This window comes from Petaurus breviceps, unplaced genomic scaffold (genome assembly GCF_028583685.1).
Source record: "Petaurus breviceps papuanus isolate PSGF00001 unplaced genomic scaffold, PetGlider_PUasm1.0 551, whole genome shotgun sequence".
In the NCBI taxonomy this organism is placed as follows: Eukaryota; Metazoa; Chordata; class Mammalia; order Diprotodontia; family Petauridae; genus Petaurus; species Petaurus breviceps.
The window spans coordinates 41969034-41991731 of NW_027186372.1; the positions used below are offsets into that span (position 1 = coordinate 41969034).

Consider the following 22698-nt stretch of genomic DNA (forward strand, 5'->3'; position numbering starts at 1 on the left):
AGCTAAAACTTGGAATGGCAGAGTATCAGTGTTTAAGCAATAAAGTATTTCTGATTCCCTGGTTGTAGACCATGGAGGATGTTCTGCCTCTTTTTTTGGAGGGGGGAAGGCAGAGCAATTGGGGTTAAGTGACTTGCCCAAGGTCACACAGCTAGTAAGTGTTAAGTGTCTGAGGCTGAATTTGAACTCAGGTCCTCCTGACTCCATGGCCAGTGTGCTCCTGGAGGATATTCTGAACCAAATACAAGAGTCATCTATAATCCTAGAGAATTAATAATCAGTTTTCTACTGGATAAGTCACTTTAGCTTTTGATACCTCAGTTTCCTCTTCTATGAAATGAGGTAAAATTGCCATAGGGTTGGAGTGAGGATCAAATGAGATATTGACTATAGAGTGCTTTGTAAAACTTAAAGCACCATATAAATATTGCTAATACTATTGACCATCTTGTCTAGTTCTGTTCAGCAATGAGCAAGGCTCTATGCTAAGTGCTGGGATCCTGGGCATAGCTGAAAGGCACAATGGTAAAAGTCTAAGGAGGCTACAGGAAGAAAGAGGGCAATCATTTACTGAGCACTTACAATGTCCTGGAGATGGTGCAAAACATTTTACAAACATTACATCACTTAGTCCTCACAACCCTGGGAGGTAGATGCTATTGTTATCTTCATCTTACAGGTGAGGAAACTGAGGCAGTGTGTGATTAGCCTGGTGTCACAGAGCTAGTAGGTATCCTGAGGTTGGATTTGAATTCAGGTCTTCTTGACTCCAGGCCCCGTGCCCTACCCACAGTTCTACCTTGCCACAGAAAGTTGAGTGGGGTAAATGCAAAAGTATTGGTCAACTACAGCCAAAAAAAAAAGAAAAGTCTTAATTTTGAGAAAGCACATAATGGAGCATCCAGTAGCTGCTCCTTTCTTTGCTTCCCTTCACTGTACCCTCTGCTTGCCCAACCCTAATTAATATATTGATTCCACAGAACAGTGCCAGGCCCATCTTAACTTCCTTAGTCTCTGTACAGGTGAGTGATGGAGCTTCCCATGCCATCATGCTGTCATGCCATGTGTGGTATGTGGTTAAGGTTCTTGGTTAGCCTGGCCAAGTGTCAGTTTGTGTACAGAGAATTTGTAAAGGCTTCAATGAAAGTTAATATGTGGGCAATCTCAGTAGGGGATTTTGTACTGATCCTCAGGCACTGTCTGTCTGCAGCTACGTGTGGATGTACCTGGAGCTCTATGGCCTGACTGTCTAGTGTTAATCTAGTGTTAAACAGGGCTTCATAAAGGAGAATGTGGAATCAAACACTTAGGATGGGTAAGAACATGATGGTGGCGGAAGTCGGGGGGTGGGGTCTTTTTTATTTTTTCAACAACAAAACTATCGGAGGTAAAAGCAGCACCAATATTTATTCTTTTGTTGAAAAACGCTGTTATTAGTGGAGGAAAAGCTGTCCTTCAGATTTTAGACCTTTACAGAAGGGCCAGCACATACTGCAGCCAAACCCAGAAAGTTTGCAGAATGGATGTAAAAGTCTGAAAAAAACAGCCTGAGGTGTGTGCTGGAGGAGAAAGGAAGAGTAACACAGAAAGTGAAGGAAAGCCTTAAACAATTAGAAAGAATGTGATGGGCACTCACTACGTACCTAGCACAGGTCAAGGATGAGAGAGAGCAAAACCTTTTGGAATATTCAACAAACTATAGTGCTTCCTGTCATGGAAGGGAGGGTGGCCTAATGAAAAGAACAGTGCACCCTGAGGTCAGAATTCACTTCTCTACTTGAAAGAAGCTGTGCTGTTGGGCCCAGTACAAGTGCCAGCACCCACATGATGCCCTTTCCCCCTAGTTTTTAGACTTATGTCTTGATATGACTTTTCATTGCTCTATATTTACTAATATTCTATGCCCCAAGTAGAATGAGAAGAGGACTGCCTTATTTCTTTGGTCTGTATATTCTCAATGCCCTGCCCTTTAACAAATAATTTATAAATGGTTAGTGGATTGAGTTGAAACTTTCTGAGCCTCAGTTTCCTCATCTGTAAAATAGGTGGGGTTGGCCCAGTCTCTACAATTCCTTCCTGTTCAGAAAGCTTCTAATTCTATGAGGTTTTTCTTTTTCTATTAGGGATTTGGTTTCAAAGGCCCAAGGGCCTGATCTTTTAAGGGTTAATGCTGACTTTCATCTTTGTACTCATCCTTCCTCATCTCTACCTCCCCAAATTCTCTTCGTCTAAAGCTCAATTCAGGTGCCACATCCTCTAAAATGTCTTCAATGAATACCCAAGCATTATAAATATTTTCTCCCTCATCAAAGATTCTAGAGTACTTTGTCTGGATTTTTGTTTTTCCCCAATACACTCTGTTTTGTATCATCTTGAGATGCTTATGAGCAAGTACTCCCTATTAGAGACTAAGCTTCTTGAAAGTAATTTTTCAACTCTATCCACTGTGCCCAGTACAGTTCTTTGAACATAGCAAGTATCTGAAAAATGTGAAATTGAATCTGTATTTCTCATAGTGCCTAATACAGGCAAACAGATGAACGCTCATTGTCAACTAAGCCCTTCCTCCTCCCATTTTTTTTAATATGGATATTACTATACAAATAACTATAGGGTAGGTAACTGTGCAAAAATCACTGATAAAGACTTGAATACAAGAAAAACTAAGGGCAACTCATCCTCAGCTGGCACAGGGAGCCAATGGGAAGTGGTGGGGCAGGTTGCTTTTTAATCTTATTCCAGATGATGGCTCTGGGGGAGAGCATGAGGCCCTAGGAAAAGAGAATTGGGGGATGCCAAATACCTAAATAAAAAGGAACCATTATTCTTACTACAGACAAATTAATCTTTCTTGTGCATGAATGGGCCATGTCATTCCTCTGCCCCAAACTTTCCAGAGGTTCCTTACTGGCTGGCATTCAAGATGCTGTACAGTCTGATGCTCTTCTCCTTCTTGGGCCTTGCCTCATACTAGTCCCCTCAATGTGCAATGTGTTAAACCGGACCTCTCTTTGTCCCTCTGAAAATGTGATACTTTCCCACTTCCTTTCTTTGACTTATTCTTTTCCCGATGTTTAAAATGCCTTCTCTTCTCTCTCCTACCTTCCTCCTCTCTCTCCCCTGCCATGCTGGTTCCAGCACAAGCTTATGACTGTATTTAAATGCTAACTCTTCACTAAAGAGAAATGATAGGATTTTGTCACTTATTCAGAAGAGGTATCACCATCCGCTTTGCTGCTATACCCTGAGGACCATTTTCCATAGGACTTGCACCTTCTGTATGTGGAATCTCCCCCATTAAAATGAGAGTCCCTTGAGAGCAGGGACCATCTGACTTCTCTCTTTGTATATTCCCCAGTACTTTGTACATAGTGAATACATTTAGTAAATTGTCATTCACTCAAATGCAGAACATTGGGCAAATCCATTCCTTAAAGAACAACTCAAACGTCACTGCCTCTGATTTCTTCACTCAATGATGACTTTTCCTCCCTCAGATCTTCTACGGCACCTTGTTTGCACCTCCCCTGCACACTGAGCAAGCGTTATTTTGTGTAATAGTCACCTGGGCGTGCTCCCTCCCATTCCCAATACCCTCTGTCTAGCTTGTATGTGCAGGTGTCTCCCCCATCAGAATGTGAGCTCCTAGAGAAGCCATTCTTTGTATTCCCTGCACTTAGCTGAGTGCCTGCAAATGCTAACAAATGTTTGCTGACTGCCTTTTTGGTCCTATCTCCTAACTACACTGCCAGCTCAATGAGGATATCAAAACTCAGCACTCACCGCCATTCCAACACTCAGCTCAGGGCTCTTAATAAAGCACACTGGGTGCTAAGCAGACAGCTGTGGGGGTGAACAGAATCCCCAAAATCATTGTGATCAATGTCACCTTTAACAGTCTACTCTCATGTGAGATTTATGGGTCAGTCAATCAATAAGCATTTACTGAGCACCCACTATGAAACCAGGCAATGGACTAAATGCTTTACAAAGACCATCTCATTAACCTCACAATGACCCAACAAGGTAGGCGTTATTATGACCCCCACTTCACAGATGAAGAAACTGAGGCAGACTGAGGTTAGGAGCCTTGCCCAGGGTCACATAGCGAGTAAGTGTCCAAGGCTAAACAGAAATTCAGGTCTTCCTGACCCCACTGCACCTCCTAGCTGCATACAGGAGTTAGGGCCGGAAACAAAGGACAAAGGGGGCAAGATATATTTTTCTTTTTTTCTTTTTTTTGCCTTTTGGAGGGCAACTGGGTTAAGTAACTTGACCAAGGTTACACGGCTAGTTTTTTGTGTGTGTGTGCATGTTAAGTGTCTGAGGCTGGAACCGAACTCGGGTCCTCCCAACTCTGGGGCCTGTGCTTTACTCTCTGTGGCACCTAGCCACCCCTAGGATATATTTTTCTTTACATAAATAACTCAGTCCACACAGTTGACCTTTGGCTAACGCTGTCCCATGTGGATGTTTTTCCCTGAACAATTCTGCAGGACACACCTGCTGCCTTCTGTACCAGTGCAAATTCCATGTGCATCTGTAGTCTGAGTTTCACCATTTGGGGCATGATTTTGATCTAGGAGAAACTGCATTTCCAACGTTAAGACCCTGGATATAACTGGTATAGTACACCAGGGTGCATGACTCATAAGGATTTTAGAGCTGGAAGTTAGAGGCAGCTGGGTGAGGCAGGGGAGAAAGCACTAGATTTGACAGTCAAAAAGAGTCGAGTTCAAATCTGGCCTCAGATATTTACTAGCTGTGTGACCCTGGGAAAGTCACTTAACCTCTCCCTGCCTCAGGTCCCCAGGCTGTACCTAATTCTTCCAGGGCTGCAGGGAGGTCAAGTGTGATCTTTTTAAGTCGCTTAGCACAATGACTGCCACGTATTAAGTGCTCCGTAACTGCCTATTCCTTTCTTCTAGTGCTCTCACCACAGTGCCTAGCATATAGTAAGCCTTTCATAAATGCCAGTTTAAAAAAAAACAATAACGTAGAGTCCTGCCTTCTCATTTTATAGATGATGAAATAAGTCTTTGGAGGTGACTGTTCAAGGTTAGACAAGTAGTTAAATGCCAAAAGTCTAGAATCACCTCCCTCCCTACCCAGATTCTCATTATTCTGATGAGGAAATTAAGGTCAAATTACTTGCCCAAGTCATGTACACAGTAACCAGCAGATTCGAATCCAAATCCTTTAACTCCAAAGCCTGCGCTCCCCTCACCAAGCATGTCTCTACCCTTTCCCCTACAATGCTGTGTCTGAGACTGTACTTAAATGCCAACTCACACCAAACAGAAACTGATATGGCCTTAACACAGGGCATGATATTAAGAAGAGGCATTATCACTGTATGCTTTGCTGCTATACTCGAAGGACCATGGGACTCTTCCACTGGATCTGTATGCCTCGCCCTATTAGGATGTGAGGTCCTTGGGAGCAAGAACTCTCTTTTCTTTTTCTCAGTCCTCAGCTTAACATAGTTCTTTGCATAAACACTTAACAACTGCTTCCTCTCTCCTGTCCCTCATTCATTCATTCATTCATTCAAAAATTACTTCATTAGACAAATTCTTCACTGAAACTAAGGAATCAAAAATATCCATTACCTTTTCATGGTTTTCTATTAATATCTCAATCACAATATTCTGGAACTTGATATCCATGATGGCTGCCACTGTTTCTTCTTGCGGTCTTAGCAGCGTGGGTCCAAACACCACACCCAGGTTTGCCACAGTCATCAAATTTTGCTTGTGGTTATTAGCAACACTGGGAGGAAAAAGAAGAGAGAAGATAGAAATAACGTGCAGAATGGAAAGTTCCTTTCTTTGTCCCTTGCCTTACTCCTTCTTGTTTGCCATGAAAAGAGCACCCAGGTCATCTCAGGACACCAAAGAGACACCATGAAGAAACCCACTGCCCTGTTGTGTGTTCATGTCCAGAGTGCTAAAGGCTGGCAAAAGGAATGGGAGTGAGTCACATAGCCTATTCTATCATTCCAAGGAGAAAAACACAAATTTCCATCCTGCCATTTTCCACTGGTCTAAAAAAGACTCCAACCTGGATGCTTTATATGTTAGCCTGGGAACGAAAGCAACATCAGAAGTTTCTTATCTACAGTTTCTAATGCAGAGGAATACTCTTGACAATAGGCAACCACCTCTCCATCCTCCAACACATTCCACAGATGGGATAAGTTTGCAAACATAAGTGCAAAATAAAACCCAGTTTTTCATAATGGGCAGAATGAAAAACCTAAAAACAAGTAAGAAAATAAACCATTTGTTTTCCCACAGTAATAAGCTCCATCATTTTGCACATATGACATGCATTAAATGAAACGCAGAGCTGCATAAGCTGTAATAAAAATGTACAATTGTAGACCCACCTTGGGTGAAGGGAGTTTTTACTCCCTCCTGTAATCAAAGTCAATGCCATGGATATTCTTAGTCATCCTAACAGGGAGAATGTGGATAGATATGACCATTTTCAATTACCCAAAACATTATACCCAAAGCATTTACCTTGATCTCAACTTGGTCGAAAGTAAACCATATGGTTGTAAATCATAACTGCTCACTTACTGGTTTGGCATATATGGATATTCAAACACCCCTCCCTATCCAAAATGGATAGGCAAAAGATATAAACCATTACACACCCAGACACAATATTCATCCTCAATAATAATAATCCAAAATAATACTCAAAGAGGTACAAATTACAAAAACAAAACAAAACTCTGAGGTGTCACCTCATAGTCACCAAACTGGCAAATGTAATTAAAAGCAATGAAATTCACTGTTGGCAGGGTTGGGAAGAAACCAGGTACAGTCATTCATTGTCTTTGGAATTACAAACTTGTAGAAGATTTTTTGGCGAGCACCATGGCAGCATGCCATGGAAGTCAGAATAATTAGCAACAATTGACATTTATATAGCCTTTTAAAGTCTGCAAAAGTTCCCTACATATAAGATCACATTTGGGACTTTCAGTAACCCTGTGAGGAAAGTAACACAGGTATGATTTACTCCATTATACTGATAAGGAAATATTACAGATTAGAGACATTAAATGACTGGTCCATATGTTCACATAGCTAGTAAATATCAGAAGCAAAATCCAAACCCAGGTTCACAAATTGAAGTCCAACACTATCTACTATATCACGCTCCCTTTCTTCTCTTTGCCTCAATAAGTCTATTGTCGAGAATGTACAAAGAGACATCTGTTTAAAGATTTTTTTACAGCAGCATTATCTACAATGGCTAAAAATTAAAGGTAACCTATATGTCCAACAACAGTAGAACGCCTAAATAAATTGTAGTGCATGATTGTAAAAGAATGCAATAATTAAATTAATTCCAAAAACTAAGAGAAAAAAATGAGAAATCTGTAAAGACTTTGATAAAAAATAATGCAAGATGCAAAAGAGAGAATGTGGAGAAGACACAATATAACAGTTTTGATTACGTAAGAGGAAAAGTGAATGAGAAGGAATGAACAGACAATTTTGTGGAGACTTGGAGGGGGTAAATAAAGTCTTAAGAAGTCCTTACAATCAAAAAAGATCCTGTTTTTATGTCTATAAATTAATTTACTTAAATACAAATAGTATACAAAACACAAACACAAAATACAAAAACACATTTAATTAATAGCTCTGGTATTTAGAAGGGCAGCCTGGCCTAACAGGTAGATAGCTCTGGCTTCAGACTCAGGAAGACCTGAGCTCAAGTCCCACTTTGGACACAGTTGTGTGACTCTGGACAAGTGTCACTTAATTTCTAGGCTTCCCAGCGAATTTGAAGAACAGATGTTGATCTGCCTTGATGAAGGGAATTTCTCATCAGGAACTCCTTATATTACTGCAAAATTATAGGTATAGTTCAGTAGCAGTAGCACCACCTAGATGTTTAATATTAAATTTATAATAAACCACCTCTAAAACAAACATCTATAGTCAACAAGGAAGGCTGCTGTAATGGTGAAAACCACTGAAGATGGGAGTTAGGAAAGTAATAGGGATTGCCCCAAGATACTTATTCTTTTAGAAGAATGATACTTATGACTAATTTGCAATTAAAGGTAAGGCTGGCCAAGATAGTCTCATCCACAAACCTAATTCCTTGGGCATTTAGTAAAGATGCCTCTTCTTTGTTCCTGGCATTATAAATGTATGAAATTGTTTCCTTCAATTACTTTCATTTTTGTTGAGCAAAGAAGGGAGGAAAGGGGGAGGATGGACTTCTGAATCAAACAGTGGCTTTTAAAATTCTAAGTCTATATTGAAAGATTATACTAACAGTTGTAATCAGCATATGAATGTTCACTTCTCCAGACTTTCTAAGGCAATACCTCCTCCTCCTTTCCCAAGGGAGAAAAGTAAGTATGGTATCAGGTCAGGTCACTGGCCTGAGGAGGCTTTGCAGCAGAGCTCTTCTGAAGGCCTTACTTGCCTTTTGATTTAAAGCAATGTCCACAGCATGGGATATGACACCAAAGTCCTGACTATAACTCATGGAAATAGAGTCCATATAAGAATCTCTGAATGACAAGAAGGGCAGCTATTTCCTTGTACATAACCTTCCAGATACTGTACTATAAACTAAAGGTAACTGTTTATAATATCTTTTTCTAATATAAAAGGTATTAAGAGTAATACTGATGAGGGATGGCTCCCTCTAGGTTCAGCAGGAACTCTGATCTTATCCAAGACCAGAAAACCTGCAATAGCGTCTGGAAAGAATTCAAGGTCTCAGGCTTAATTGGAGTGAGAGTTGTATAAGTTTATTGTTACGCTTCCATGAGAAGCAGGCAAGAGTCCTTTAGGGGACCTGCGAGTGAGAGGGGTACATGCTTTTACTTTTAAAGGGTAGGGCTGCCACTGTCAGGGCTGACCGGATGGAAGGGACCTCATTGCATAGGTAAAGGTTAGAGCTGACCAAGAGGAACTTGTGACTTTAGTGCATAGATAGTTTAGATGAGATTTGGGCCAGACCGGAGGAGACATGAAGAGATTAAGTAAGAACAAAGGAGTCACCAGGTGTTGCCTAGGCAGAGTGCTGATAGGGGGAAGGGGCAGAGTTTGAGGCTGGGAAAGGGATTTTACAGATTACAATTTTACAATACAAATTGCAGTTACAATTGTACAAACTGGTTTTACAAATTGATTTAGACCCCAGGTACCCCATCAATACCATAAATGACTCTGTAAAAGAAAAAAATCACTTGCTTCTCAGTTAAAAGAGAAGACTGAATTGAGTACTATATTCCACAGAAACCCTGGCCTGTAATAAAATATTCAACAAAACCAACCAATATATGTGACCATATGTGACAACCTATGCAAAATTTTGCATCCACAGTCCCCCATCTGGGGCACCTAGATATATACAGAGATATGATAATGTCACATGTACACCCTATATCTTAGGGCAGCTTAGGCTGCAGCATATATGTACTGGGTCGGGAGTCTAAAAGACCTGAGTTCAAATGTGGCCTCAGACACTAGTTGTGTGATACTGAGCAAGTCACTTAACCCTGTTTGCCTCAGTTCCCTCATCTGGAAAATAAGGTGGAGAAGGAAATAGAAAATCTTTCCAGGGTTACAAAGAGTCTAACATGACTGAAACGAATGAACAAAGTCCTCTATCTGTACCTAAAGCATGGAGGTGCTTCTCCATTTCTTTTCCAGGGTCAAGAATGGTCAGCCATCACAATGACTCAGTGTTCTACTTTGTCTGAGTGTCATTTCATTTAAGGGTCACCAGGGCCAGTGATCTATTCACTGTGCCACCTAGCCACCCCCCACTTACATTCTTCTTCCTTTTTGCTTTTTGGAGGGCAATTGGAATTAAGCGACTTGCCCAAGGTCACACGGCTAGTAAGTGTTAAAGAGTCTGGGGCTGGATTTGAACTCAGGTCCTCCTGACTTGAGGACCAGTGCTCTATTTACTGTGCACCCAGCCACCCCCCATTTACATTATTCTAATTGCTGTCCTCCCAATTGCTTTGTCCTGCCTCACTTCACATGTCTTCAATAGTTCTCTGGAATTAATATTCCATCACAGCCATTCTTCAGTTGATAGCACCCCTTTGGCTTTCAGTTTCTACCTACCACAAAAAAGCGCTTTTGTGGAGCGTATTAAATACTGCCAGACATACCCCTCTGCTATCGGTTCTTGTACAATGGATTATTTGCTGTACTCATTCAACCTCACCTCTACGGACATGTGAGACACTTCCAAAATAAACCCTCAAGTTCCTCTTCACCAGACTTGTTTGTCACTTCCTGCTCCCCCTCAGACATGACTGAAATGACTGAACAACAACAAACAACAAACTACGTCTAGTTTTGAGTACACAACGCTATCCGCTACAGAACTTGTTTTGTGTTGCTTTCTTACTGAAAGCTGCATTTAAAGTTTTCTTGAGGAGGAGGGATCATGGTTTTACACATAACAGTATATGATGAAAATACATTCCTTTTTGGATTTGGCTGGAAAGTTCCCCAAACACAAGTTGACACCTCATCTATCACTCCTGAAAGAAACGGCCAACAAACATAACTGGGACTGCTTTTGAGACTCTTGCCTCCTTCATAAGAAGGAACAGTCTGCAACTTTGCTCTTTCCAGTATAATTATGCACCCACTGCCCCTACTACTTTTATCTCTAAGATATAACTTCCAGGGAAGTTTCTGTTATAATGAGGTGGGACTGCTTCTTGGCTTCAAGGAAGACAACCCTTAAGGACCACTTGAACACAGTAGCTAAGTGGCTAATGGCCTATCCTAGCTGAAAGGTGAACAGAAATGTTCTGGAGTTCCTCACCTTAAATACTATATAAATAGCACTAATTTTAGTTAAGTACCAGTACTGAGATTTGAACTCAAGTGCTCTGACTCCAAATACAACATGTGCTCCACTGTAGCACTGGGTTTCAATTCCTCTCTACTTAGCTAGTTTCACATGAAATATCTACATGTGAGGAAGCCCAGTGGATAGAAAACTATATCCACAGGAAGTTTTGTCATTTTAGTGATGTCTGACTACTTGTGACTCTATTTTTATGGGGTTTTCTTGGCAAAGATACTGGAGTAGTTTGCCATTTCCTTCTCCAGGGTCCTCATGTTACAGTTGAGGAAACTGAGACAAACAGAGGTTAAGTGACTTGCTCAGTCACACTGCTAGCAATTGTCTGAGGCCAGATTTGGACTCAGTCAGAGGCTGCCTCAGATACTTGACTGGTTGTGTGACCATGGGCAAGTCCCTTAACTTTTCTCATCTTTAATTTGGCCTCCTGGCTCTTTGGGCCTCAGTTTCCTCAACTGCAAAATGATAAGAGTTGGAGCAGAAGCTCTCTAATAATCCTCCAGCTTTAAGGATAATAATAATATTGGTGTGAGGATATAATGACATATACGTAAAAATGCTTTGCAAAAATTAAAGTGCTATGTAAATACTAGGAACTGTTATATTATCACTGCCATTATTATTATCATGTACACACTCAAAATATTATTCATTTTTCCAAGAATGCATCTGGAAATGCCAAACCCTTTTGAAAATTCTGGGTTTGTTTTTTTATTTTTTCCTCTCTTTCAAAGCTTGGAGTTAACCAATGAGTAATAATTACTCTGATTTGCAGGCTTCAATGCTCAAAGGCATTTGGAGTAAAACTATAGTAACTTCAAATGTAAACATGCTTGAAAATGATGAGCATAATTCATTGCACTTTTAATGATCCAGTAGTTATTTTATTAAGCCTCGGTGCCTCTCTCTCTCTCTTTCTCTCACTCACACACACACACACACACACACACACACATATCTATGTCTTAGGAAATTTGCAGAAGAAAAAATAACTCATTCCCTTTGTTACATTATCATTTGGCACCTGAAAGTAATAAATTGCATTGTCACTTCATTACCATACAACTCTATATAGTTATGTTAATTATTCCAGACTAGGTTATTAATGGGTTGAGATTTTAACAAACCCCATAAATTAAAATCACAGGCCTCAGTGCTATGACAGCTTTGGTTACCCAGAATGACTTGACAGATTATGTAGATGTGTAAACCCATGAATTGGCAAGACCTTGTACTGGAGAGCGCAAAAAGGCTTCTGGATCCAGTCATTAGCAAAGTCTATAAAAGAGGGAAAGGCTGCATTCTGGACTGGTAATTGAGCGGCTGCTCCAGGGCTTCCTCATTCAAATCCTATGTCATGTTGAGTCTTGACTAAGCACCTCCATACAGAAGGCTGCTGGGCCCAAGTGTGTGCCAGGCCAGGCTGCCCATGATTCACTTCCTGAACACTCCATCTCCTCCATATGCTCTTTATGTCATTTATAAGAAAAGGATCATTACAGACAGTCTTCTTTGCAGGGTACATAGAGAGAGACTTGTTGCTACGTCCTGCTTCTGGGCTCTGCAGAGGTACCATATTCCGTCTCTTTCCGTGGGCACTGAAGGATCTACCGGCATCTTCTGCCTTTAAGGTGAAACTGGTGATGATCTTATTTCTCCTGTGCTTAAAGGACCCATTTCCAAAGCTATTGTAGGGGCAGCCAGAGTCAGTGTTTTGTATATTCCAAACCAACCTTGAATATAATTAATGAGCAAATAGCATTATATATTCCCACTTGGAATTTGAGGAAATGCAAGTAGAGACTGAATTGGTTTGAACATGCAGAGACTCTGGGCTCCAGATAGAAGATATGTGGACAACTAAGAGAAGGCCACAGGGTAAGGTGGCCAGCAGCCTGTGGCTGGGGCACAGGTCTGGAATTTAATGATTACGGTGGTAAACTCTAATCCTCCATCTCCCAGAATGTAGCTGAGATAAAAATTCCCAGCTGTAGAGCAATTACTTTTTAGATGCAGTGGTATGATATTCTAGAGTTTTCTAAATGCTAATGAAGGCCCATATATGCAGGTACAAGATCAGCTGGAAGGGCCCTTGGGTCATGTGGTATAAACCCACAGGTGTTTAGGAACCCTTTCTGCAGCACTGCTGTCAAGGGGCCATTAGGCCTCCACATGAAGACTTTCAGTGATGGAGGCACTCCCTCACTACCTCTCAACACAGTCCGGTGCCCTCTCGGATAATTCTAAACGTTAGGAAGCTTTCCTCAATATCAAGCCCAAATCTACTGTTCTGCTCCTAACTCCTTCTTTTGAGATGAAGCAAAACCACTAAGGTCTGCCATTTCACAGGATAGAAACACAGAATCTGTATAGTTGGAAGGAACTTCAGAGGCCACTAAATCCAACCCCTCTCTAAACAGGTATAACGTCTCTAACATTTCTAAGTGGCATCGAGCCTCTGTTTATAGCCCTCCAAATACTTGAAGACAGTTGTACTATTTCCCTTCACACACCTCCCCCCACCCAGAGTCTTCTCTTCTCCAGGATTAACCTCTGCAGAATCCCTTCATCTGGTCCTCACTTGGAGCACTCTAAAGTAACGTCACTGTCTTGATTAACCTCCTCTAGAAACTGATCCAATTGTCCTTGTCCTTTCTAAAATGTGGCACCCAGAACTGAACACAGACATGGTCTTATGAGGGGAAAAATGCTCTTGTTTAAAAACTTTCAGTGGCTCCTCATTTGCTATACAATATACATGAGCTAGGGGAAGCTAGATGGTGTACTGGATAGAGAGCCAGGCCTGGAATCAGGAAGACCTGCATTCATATCTGGTCTCAGACACTTACTAACTGAAGTGACCTGGGCCAGTCACTTCACCCTATTTGCTGCAGTTTCCTCATATGAAAAATAAGCTCGAGAAGGAAATGGCAAACCACTCCGGTATCTTTGCCCCAAATGACTGGACACAACTAAAAACAACTAAATTACAAAACATGAGCTCCTCAGGCTTGCATTTAAGTTTTTCCACAATCCAGCTCCCACTTACCTTTCTAGTCATATTTATAAATACTTCCCTTCATGAACTCTGTTCCAAACACATTGGTTTCCTAGCTGTTGTCCAAACTCGACACTCCACACATTTGTATAAGCCATTATCCCCTAAGCCTAGAAGGTATCTTCCCTCATCTCTGAATCTTTGTCTTCAAGAAGGAAGGGCTCTGGACCCCCCTTCTCACATGAAGCTTTGCCTAGCTAGACCCCATCCTCCTTGGTGCTGCCTCTGATACTCTTCCAATAGAATGGGAGCTGCCTGAGGACACAAGTTGTCTGCCATTGGTCCTCCTATCCCCCACCACCAGCACAGCTCCTTGGACACAGAAGGTCCATAATAAATATTTATTAAATTGTACTAAATTCCTGAAATCTAGACATACTATCTGTAGAATTTACCTTATCTGCCACTTAGTAATCCTTTCTAAAAGAAAAAAAGAAAAAAAGGAAATGAGGTTAGTTTTGAATTACTTGTTTTTGATAAACCTATACTGACTCATAGTAATGACTACTTCCTTTTCTGAGTGCTTTTAAATCAACCCTTTAATCACAGGTTCTAGAGCGTTGCCAGGAATTGAAGTAAAGGTCAAGAGTCATAATATTATCTTGGGCTTTGCCTATCAAACTCTTCCTGTTCTGTGATTTCCTATTTGAAGCAGAAAAGTCTATCAACCTCAAGTGGCCACAGTGAAAGTACTTAAGTGGTTCTCGGACTTTCTGCTTAAGTCCCTATAATGTCTCTCTCCATCACTTAAATGAAGTTCTGACTCCCTAGGTTTGGTTTACATAATCTGGCCCTGTCTTGTTATTCAAACTTACTCTTTGCACTCAGTTATTACTCTGATAATTAAGACCTGCTCACTCACTATACTCACCAGAGCTGCCATGACTATTCTGCTGTCTTCCTCATCCTTTCAGGGTCAGTCAAATCCTGCCTCCTCTGTGAAGTTTTCCCCTTGACTTATTCAAGCCCATGGGAAATATGTCCTTCTCCAAAACTCTACTGTACTTGAAAATCATTAAAGAATAGTGGAAAGAACACTGGATTTGCAATTGGGAAATCATGGATTTAAACCTCATCTCTAACATTTATGTAAGTTGTGATTGTGGACAAGTCACTTTACTTCCCTATTTACTCATCTGTGAAATAGGAATGATGATAATATCAGTAGGGTCAACTTGGCAGAGTTGTGGTGAGAGAACTCTTTCTTTCCCTCCCCCCTTTCTCTGTCTGTCTTTTTCTCTTTATTTTGTATAAATTTATAAACTTTGTACAGATGTACAATAACCCTGTCCCCTAAGTCTTAGTGTAATTTTAATCTATTAAAGCTTATTACTGCACTAAGACTTTTGGGACAACTTGCATATATGTGTATTGCAATTCTTAAAATAATATATAAATGCCAGCTTATATGCTGTCTCTTAGTACTTAGCACAACTACTGGCATAGTATAAGCAGGTAATAAAATGTTCTAGATATCTATCCCTTCATCTCTCCCTTCCTCCCCTCCTTCTTCTCTCTTCCTTAAAGTCCTTCTAGGATGACAGATTTAGAGTCTGATGAGACATCTGAAGTAATCTAGTCCAATCTGCTCATTTCATAGATGCAGAAATTGATGCTTAGCTAAGCAAGGGTAAGACATTCCAATGAGGTCATACAGGTGAGTGGCAGAGTCAGGATTTGAATCCAACACTTCTGACTTCAATTCTAGTACTCTACTCCCTCTCACTACAGAACTTGCAAGGTTATTGTGATTAAACTGCTTTGTTAACTTTAGTATATGACAGAATCATAAGTTATCATTATAATCATTTAGGTACATAGGAGACAGGATGCAAGACAAAGGATGTAGTACAAATATTACTCTATTTGGTGGAAGAACTGGATTCAAACCTTAGCCCCAACACTTAAGGGCTTGATGACTTTGACTTACTTACCTCTCACTTTTCTTACCTTATAATACAGGGAAATAATTTCCACCCTGTTGTAATGTTAATGGGATATAAAAATCTTTACCCTAATAGGCCTCCCACGGAGCTCATTAAGGGAAGCTTGCTAAAGGGAAGCCTGTTTGTAGGAAGGGCTTTCGAACCTTTTGCTAATTTCTGCTTGGGCATTGAGTCACGAGGGTTGTGATGCCTTCTGACTCTGAGAAGTGTATATATACTCTGAGTTGGTATTTTACTTTGGGGGCTTGCTTATGAGAAGGCTCTTGTGATTCCCTGGTTGAGATTCTAAGGGGTCATTTGTTCAGAGCTCCCTGACTGCTCAGATGTAAAGGCTCTCTCCATCTAGGGATGTATGTAAAGTATATAGTTGATTCAGGCAGTCAGAGCCCTGTCTGCTGGTCTTTACTTCTCTGTTTATATTTTCTTTGAAGTTTAGGGTGCTGACTTTCCCCCTAAACTAGTGAATATAATTAAAAGATTGTTGACCCCTTAAACAGCTATCTTTCCTAGTAAAGCAGATCTAAGAAGCTGTGCTAGCAGCCCTCCTGGGTATGCCAGTGTGTCTACTCAGTAGGTCATTGGGAGTAGGAAATGAGGACTCTTGTAAATGTTTTTTAAACCTTCAAGTGCTCTATCAGTGTAGGCCATTACCATGACCACCTGAATGCTCACCATAGTTGGTATGTCTTCTCCCCCTTGAGAGACTGGAAACTTTTAAAATGTAAATATAATATTTGGGTTTTTTTTCAATTAGTTTATTTACTTTTATTTTATAACATTAAGTTCCATCTGAGTTTCAAATTTTCTTCCCCTCCTTCTCCCTCTCCCCCCCATCATGGCAGCATGCACTTGAATATAGGACCTACAAATATCTTCACACAAATCATTAGGTTGTAAAGAAGGATTATAACAGATGGAATGATCGGTGGGAAAGAGGAAACAAAACAAGAAAAAGAAACACAGAAAGTAGTTTGTTTCAATCTGCATTCAGACTCCACATCTCTTTCTCTGGATGTGGGTATCTCTTTGGATCATGAGTCTTTTGGAGCTGTCTTGTAACCTTACATTGCTGAGAGGAGCTCAGTCTATTGAAGTTGTTCATCACACACACATTGTGTCTGTGATTGTGTACAGATTTCTCCTGATTCTGCTCTTCTTGCTCTACTTTATATAAGTCTCTCCAGGTTATTATGAAGTCCATCTGCTCCTCATTTCTTACAGCACAATAGTATTCCATTACATTCATATACCATAACTTGTTTAGTCATTCCCCGATTGATGGGTATCCCTTTGATTTCCAATTCTATCCCACCACAAAAAGAGCTGCTATAAATATTTTTGTACATACGGGTCCTCCTCCCACTTCTCTGATCTCTTTGGGATATAACCCTAGAAGTGGTATTGCTGGGTCAAAGGGTATGCACTTATTTATAACCCTTTGGGCATAGTTCCAGATTGCCCTCCAGAATGGCTGGATCAGTTCACAACTCCACCAACAATGCATTGGTGTTCTAATTCTTCTACATCTTCTCTAGCATTTATCATTTTCCTGTTTTGTCATCTTAGCCAATCTGGCCGGCGAGATGTATTACCTCAGAGTTGTTTTGATTTATATTTCTCTAATCAATCGTGATTTAGAACATTTTTTTCATATGCTTATAGATAGCTTTAATTTCATCTTCTGAATCCTTTGACCATTTATCAATTGGGGACTGGCTTGTATTCTTATAGATTTGACTCAATTCTATGTATATTTTAGAAATGAAGACTTTATCAGAGATACTGGTTGTAAAAATTCTTTCCCAATTTTCCACTTCTCTTGTTTTTTTTCTTTTTTTTCTTTTTGGAGGGGGAATGTAGGGCAATTGGGGTTAAGTGATTTGCCCAACTTCATGGCTAGTTTTTGTGTTAAGTGTCTGAGGCCGAATTTGAACTCAGGTCCTCCTGAATCCAGGGCCGGGGCTCTATTCCACTTCCCTCTTAATCTTGGTAACATTGGCTTTATTTGTACAGAAGCTTTTCATTTATAATGCTCTCTATCTCTTGTTTTATCATGAAGTCTTCCCCTCTCCATAAATCTGACAGGTAAACTATCCCTTGCACTCCCAGATTGCTTATAGTATCAGCCTTTATACCTAGATCATGTACCCATTTTGACTTTATTTTGGTGTACGGTGTTAGATATTGGTCTATGCCCCATTTCTGCCATACTATGTTCCAGTTTTCGTCAAATAGTGCGTTCTTATCCTAAAAACTGGGGTCTTTGGGTTTATCAAACAGTAGATTACTATAGTCATTGGCTGCTAAGTCTCGTACACCCAATCTATTCCTTTGATCCACTGCTCTATTCTTCAGTCAGTACCAAGTAGTTTTGATAATTGCTGCCTTATAACACAGATTAAAATCTGGTATGGCTAGGCTACCTTCCCTAGCATTTCTTTTCATGAATTGCCTTGATATTCTGGACCTTTTGTTCTTCCGAATGAATTTTGCTACTATTTTTTTCTAGCTCTACAAAGTAATTTTTTGGTAGACTGGTATGGCACTAAATATGTAATTCAATTTAGGTAAAATTGTCGTTTTTATTATATTAGCTCGACCCAGCCATGAGCAATTGATGTTTTCCCAGTTAGTTAGATCTGACTTTATTTGAGGAAAAAGTGTTTTGTAATGTAAATATAATATTTGTGACTTGTGTCCTGCCATTGGACTTCAATGACTCTGGAAGAGAGAGTGAGGCTAATGACCATGCAACCCTGTCTCATTTATAAACAACTGAAAATGAAAAACAATAACATATAATATATGCACATGCATATATGCCTATATATGCACAGATACTTTTTAAAAAATATCTTGTACAGTGCTTAATCCAAGTACACAGGAGGTTTAGAAGAACATAGATCATAAGAGGTGGATGTGAACTCAGAAATCATCTAGCCCAATCCTATAGGTTGAGGCTATTTCCTGGTGGATTAACGAGAGCTTGCATTTTGAGTTGATTCAACTGAACAAGCACTTATTAACTGTCTGTTATATGCTAGGCACTGTGCTAAGAACTAGAGATACAAAGAACAAAGTATGCAATGGTCTCTGCCCTCAAGAAGCTTTAATTTTTCCTGAGGATAATCACATGTATAATAAAAAGAATTCTTGCATTTGAAGTTACAGGATCTAGAGTGAATTCCTAGCTCAACCACTTGCCACAAATCATTTAGTCTCCCTAGGTCTCAGCTGTCAGCATTACAAAATGAGGGGGATAAACTAGATGGATTCAGAGCAGACTTTCATTTCTATGATCCTATAAATATTTATGGACACCTAGGTAGCTCAGTGGATGGAGTGGATTCCCAGGCCTGGAGTCAGGAAGACTCATATGAGTTCAAATTCAGCCTCAGACACTTTCTCCCTGTGTGATCCAAGTCCTTACTTCTGTTGGCCTCAGTTTCTTCATCTGTAAAATGAACTGCAGAAGGAAATGGCAAACCACTCTAATATCTTTGCCAAAAAAAAAAAATCCCAAATGGGGCCACGAAGTCAACTGAACAACAACAAAAATGAATATTTATAACCAAATACATAAAAAATAAACACATTGTAATTCAGGGGAGTGGTTAATAAGTATATTTCTATAATGCCTTAGTTATCTAAATACTTGAAATATTTATTAAATTTATTTCCTTTATAAAAATCTCATGAAGTAGTTAGCATATAATGATTCCTATTCTATAGACAATAGTGAGGTTCAAAGTGGTTCAGAGATTTGCCCACAGTTCTCCATCATTAAAGTACCACTGCTTGCACTGGAGCCCAGTGCCCTTTCCATCACAAAGTACAAACTCTTGTCTATGTTAAGGGTCAAGTGAGCTAGAACCTATGTGGTTCTAAAGAATTCTTTTTCTTTTCTTATGTTCTATTGCAGGCAAAAACCTCTTGACTGGGGAGGGAGAGATGGAGGAGGAGAAAGGGAGAGAGAGAGAGAATATGAAGGAGAACAGCTGGAAATACTGTCACTAGACCTGTACCTATTTTGTGGTTAACCAAACAACTTCAGTTTTCCAGGGCTATTAATCTGGCTCCTTTCACCAGCTCCAAATTCATATTTAGGATATAATAGGAGGGAAAGAAGAAAAGAAAAAAAAAGCAATGCTGTGTGTTTTGTGTTAAGTCAGATTATGTCTAGGTTGCCTGGATACTGCTTGCCACGTGGCATGACCAGACTTAAGTGGATGATGCCGGGGAGACCTCCTTGCAATGTAAGCACATTACAGCTGTAAATATCACTTCACTGGAATTGACAAGGAAGAGGGCTCTGTTTCCAACATCACTTTAAAATAAGCTGTCCTTTCTACAGGCTGGGCCAATCTCACCAGACACTAGTTCTGGCTGTGTTTTTAGAAAAGGTTATCCAGGGTAGGACCTGTATGCAAAAAATAAGCCTGGCAAAGAGCAAAATAATTACAGCAGCTCTGATTTATATTTCATTGCAAGGCTGATAAAACATTAAGGACGGGGATGGAAGGGGGGGAAGGAGGTTGGCACAGTGGCTGTTATAATGTATTATAACATTCATTTTACAAAGAAACCAAAGTTAAAAGATAGAAAGTGTCTAGATTTAGAGTTGGAGGTAGCCTGGGTTTTTTAATTCCAGTCCTGTCACATAACAGGTGACTTCTGAAAAGTCTCCACTGGGCCTCAGTTTCTCTCCTCTGCAAAATGAGGGGGGTGAACTATATGGTTTCTGAGTTCCCTTTCACCTTAAAAGTTGTGATTTGCCCAGTCACATGACTACTAAGTATTATAGATGAAACTCAAAATTGGGTTCATTTAACTTGGATAAGCCTTGTGCTCATCCCAGGACATCAAACCACCTTATGCTTTGCCAATAAGGCAACCCCACAAAGAGGAGTAAATAGGCAGTTCTATACCTGGGGGGTGTGAAGAAAGGGAGAACTGGTTAATTAAGATTTATGAATACTACCCACCAGAAGTACTAAGTCAAGGCACCATGTGTGAGTATGATATTTTCAACTTTTAAGAAAAACATTCATCTAGGAGAATGGGTCCTGTTTTCTCATTATTCCATGTCATGAATAATAACTACAAGCTTGAAAATATTACCAAAATGATAAACATCTTCTAAATATAATGGAATTCTATTTCCAGCTGACCCAAGTTGTAAGAAAGTAGCTTACTAATGAAAGTTTGAACATAACATCAAATCGAGGAGAAAAGGGAAGAGTTAAAAAAAAAAAAAACGATTTGGGTATTTCAAAAGAAGAGACAATTTGATTCTACACCCACTTAATATAATGCCCATTTGTCCATTTTATTCACTGCTTTGATGCAAAGATTTCAAAGCTCTAAAAACAACTGGCGATATCATATTTTCCTCCAGTGCCAACAGCATGCTCTCTCTTTTTCTAATTTCCGTTCTCTGTCATTCTTCAATCAACTGCACCCAGTATAATATTTGTAAATCTACTAATAGTTTTATGGAGGTTAAATGAGTGGCCCAACACTAACTAATGAATCAACCTATGAATTTTATGGGGATAGCATAAAGAAAGTGTGCTGGGGACACAATACTGCTCTTATGAAGCAAATGAGGCAAATCAGGAGAAAAGGAAACTGATTAAAGAAGCACCTTTTATGCCTGATTGACCCCTCTCTAAAGACTGGCATCGTACCCTTACAAGAATAAGAATTTTTTGTTCTACTGGAATGGACTCCAAGAAGAGACACAACTTCATGGGACCCCAGGATAAAAAAATCTGCCATTTTTTATGGATCCTCCTCTCCACTGGTCCAGATTGCAAGTCCCTCGATAATTTCCATGAATTGCTGGGACCAAAAAAAGTTATCAAATGGAAAGAAGCCAATTCTCAGAATCTGATCTAACCCTAGGCTTGAGGACAGTCAGTATTCCCCCCAGGCCCTAATTAGAAGCCTTTTCTGCCTGCCATAGCTCCTATTTTTCTAGGAAACTAGAGGTATCTTAATGTCATGAACAAACACAGATGGAATTCAACAACAACAATAATAATCAGCTACCGTTAACCTCCAAAACACGAGGTATTAAAGGCTGTCAAAATGCAGACATCTAGCAGAAGGAAGCAAAATGATGTGTGGCTAGGAAGAGGTACATATTATCCCCATCATCCTATCTGCTGTAAGAGCTGGACAAAAATGTCTTCCATGAGTCTACATGAAATGAACCTAGAGCCCAAAATTCCCACTTAGTTACATCCTCGTTTTAGTTACTTGTCCAATGTTTGCAAAGCATCAAATGTTTTTTCAAAAAAACTCCCACAAACCAAGAATATTACTATACCAGGATCTTTTGAATCTAAATCCTACAAAATATAAGGACGAGAAGACTGGGAAATAATAATTAACAATTATGTTTGAAAGTCTGTGAATTACATACATTATCTTATTTGAGCCCCGTAATAACCCTGTAAGGCAAATGTTCTCAGTATTCCCATTTCAGTCTAAAAGAGATTAGTTTGGACTCACATAATTAACAGGTGTTCAATGTGGGGTTTTAACTCAGATCTCCTTGATTTCCCTTTCAGATTTTTTCTCCCACTGTGCTGTTCTAACCTTTCAACTTTAGAAGAGATTTCCATTCCCTCAAGTAAAATGGTTTCCCTGTCATTCTTCAATCAAGTGCCCCAGAAACACATTATGGGCTTTTTTTTTTAAAGGTCCCTAAAAAGATTTGATTGCTTATACCTCTCTGAAGGGTGGAGGTTTGAAATGGTCCGTCCCTATAATTTTATCAGTGGTAAAGGAAGCCCCCCACCCCAA

At 39.9% G+C, this 22698-nt stretch overlaps 1 protein-coding gene across 1 annotated transcript in view; it reads right to left on the minus strand.

Annotated features, from left to right (window-relative positions):
* ARHGAP26 (Rho GTPase activating protein 26) overlaps window positions 1-22698 on the minus strand; it is a 517847-nt gene that overhangs the window by 125129 nt on the left and 370020 nt on the right. Inside the window, exon 16 of the mRNA XM_069102296.1 lies at window positions 5613-5772. Coding sequence (XP_068958397.1) covers window positions 5613-5772 — 160 coding nt within the window. The remainder of the gene's footprint in view (window positions 1-5612; window positions 5773-22698) is intronic.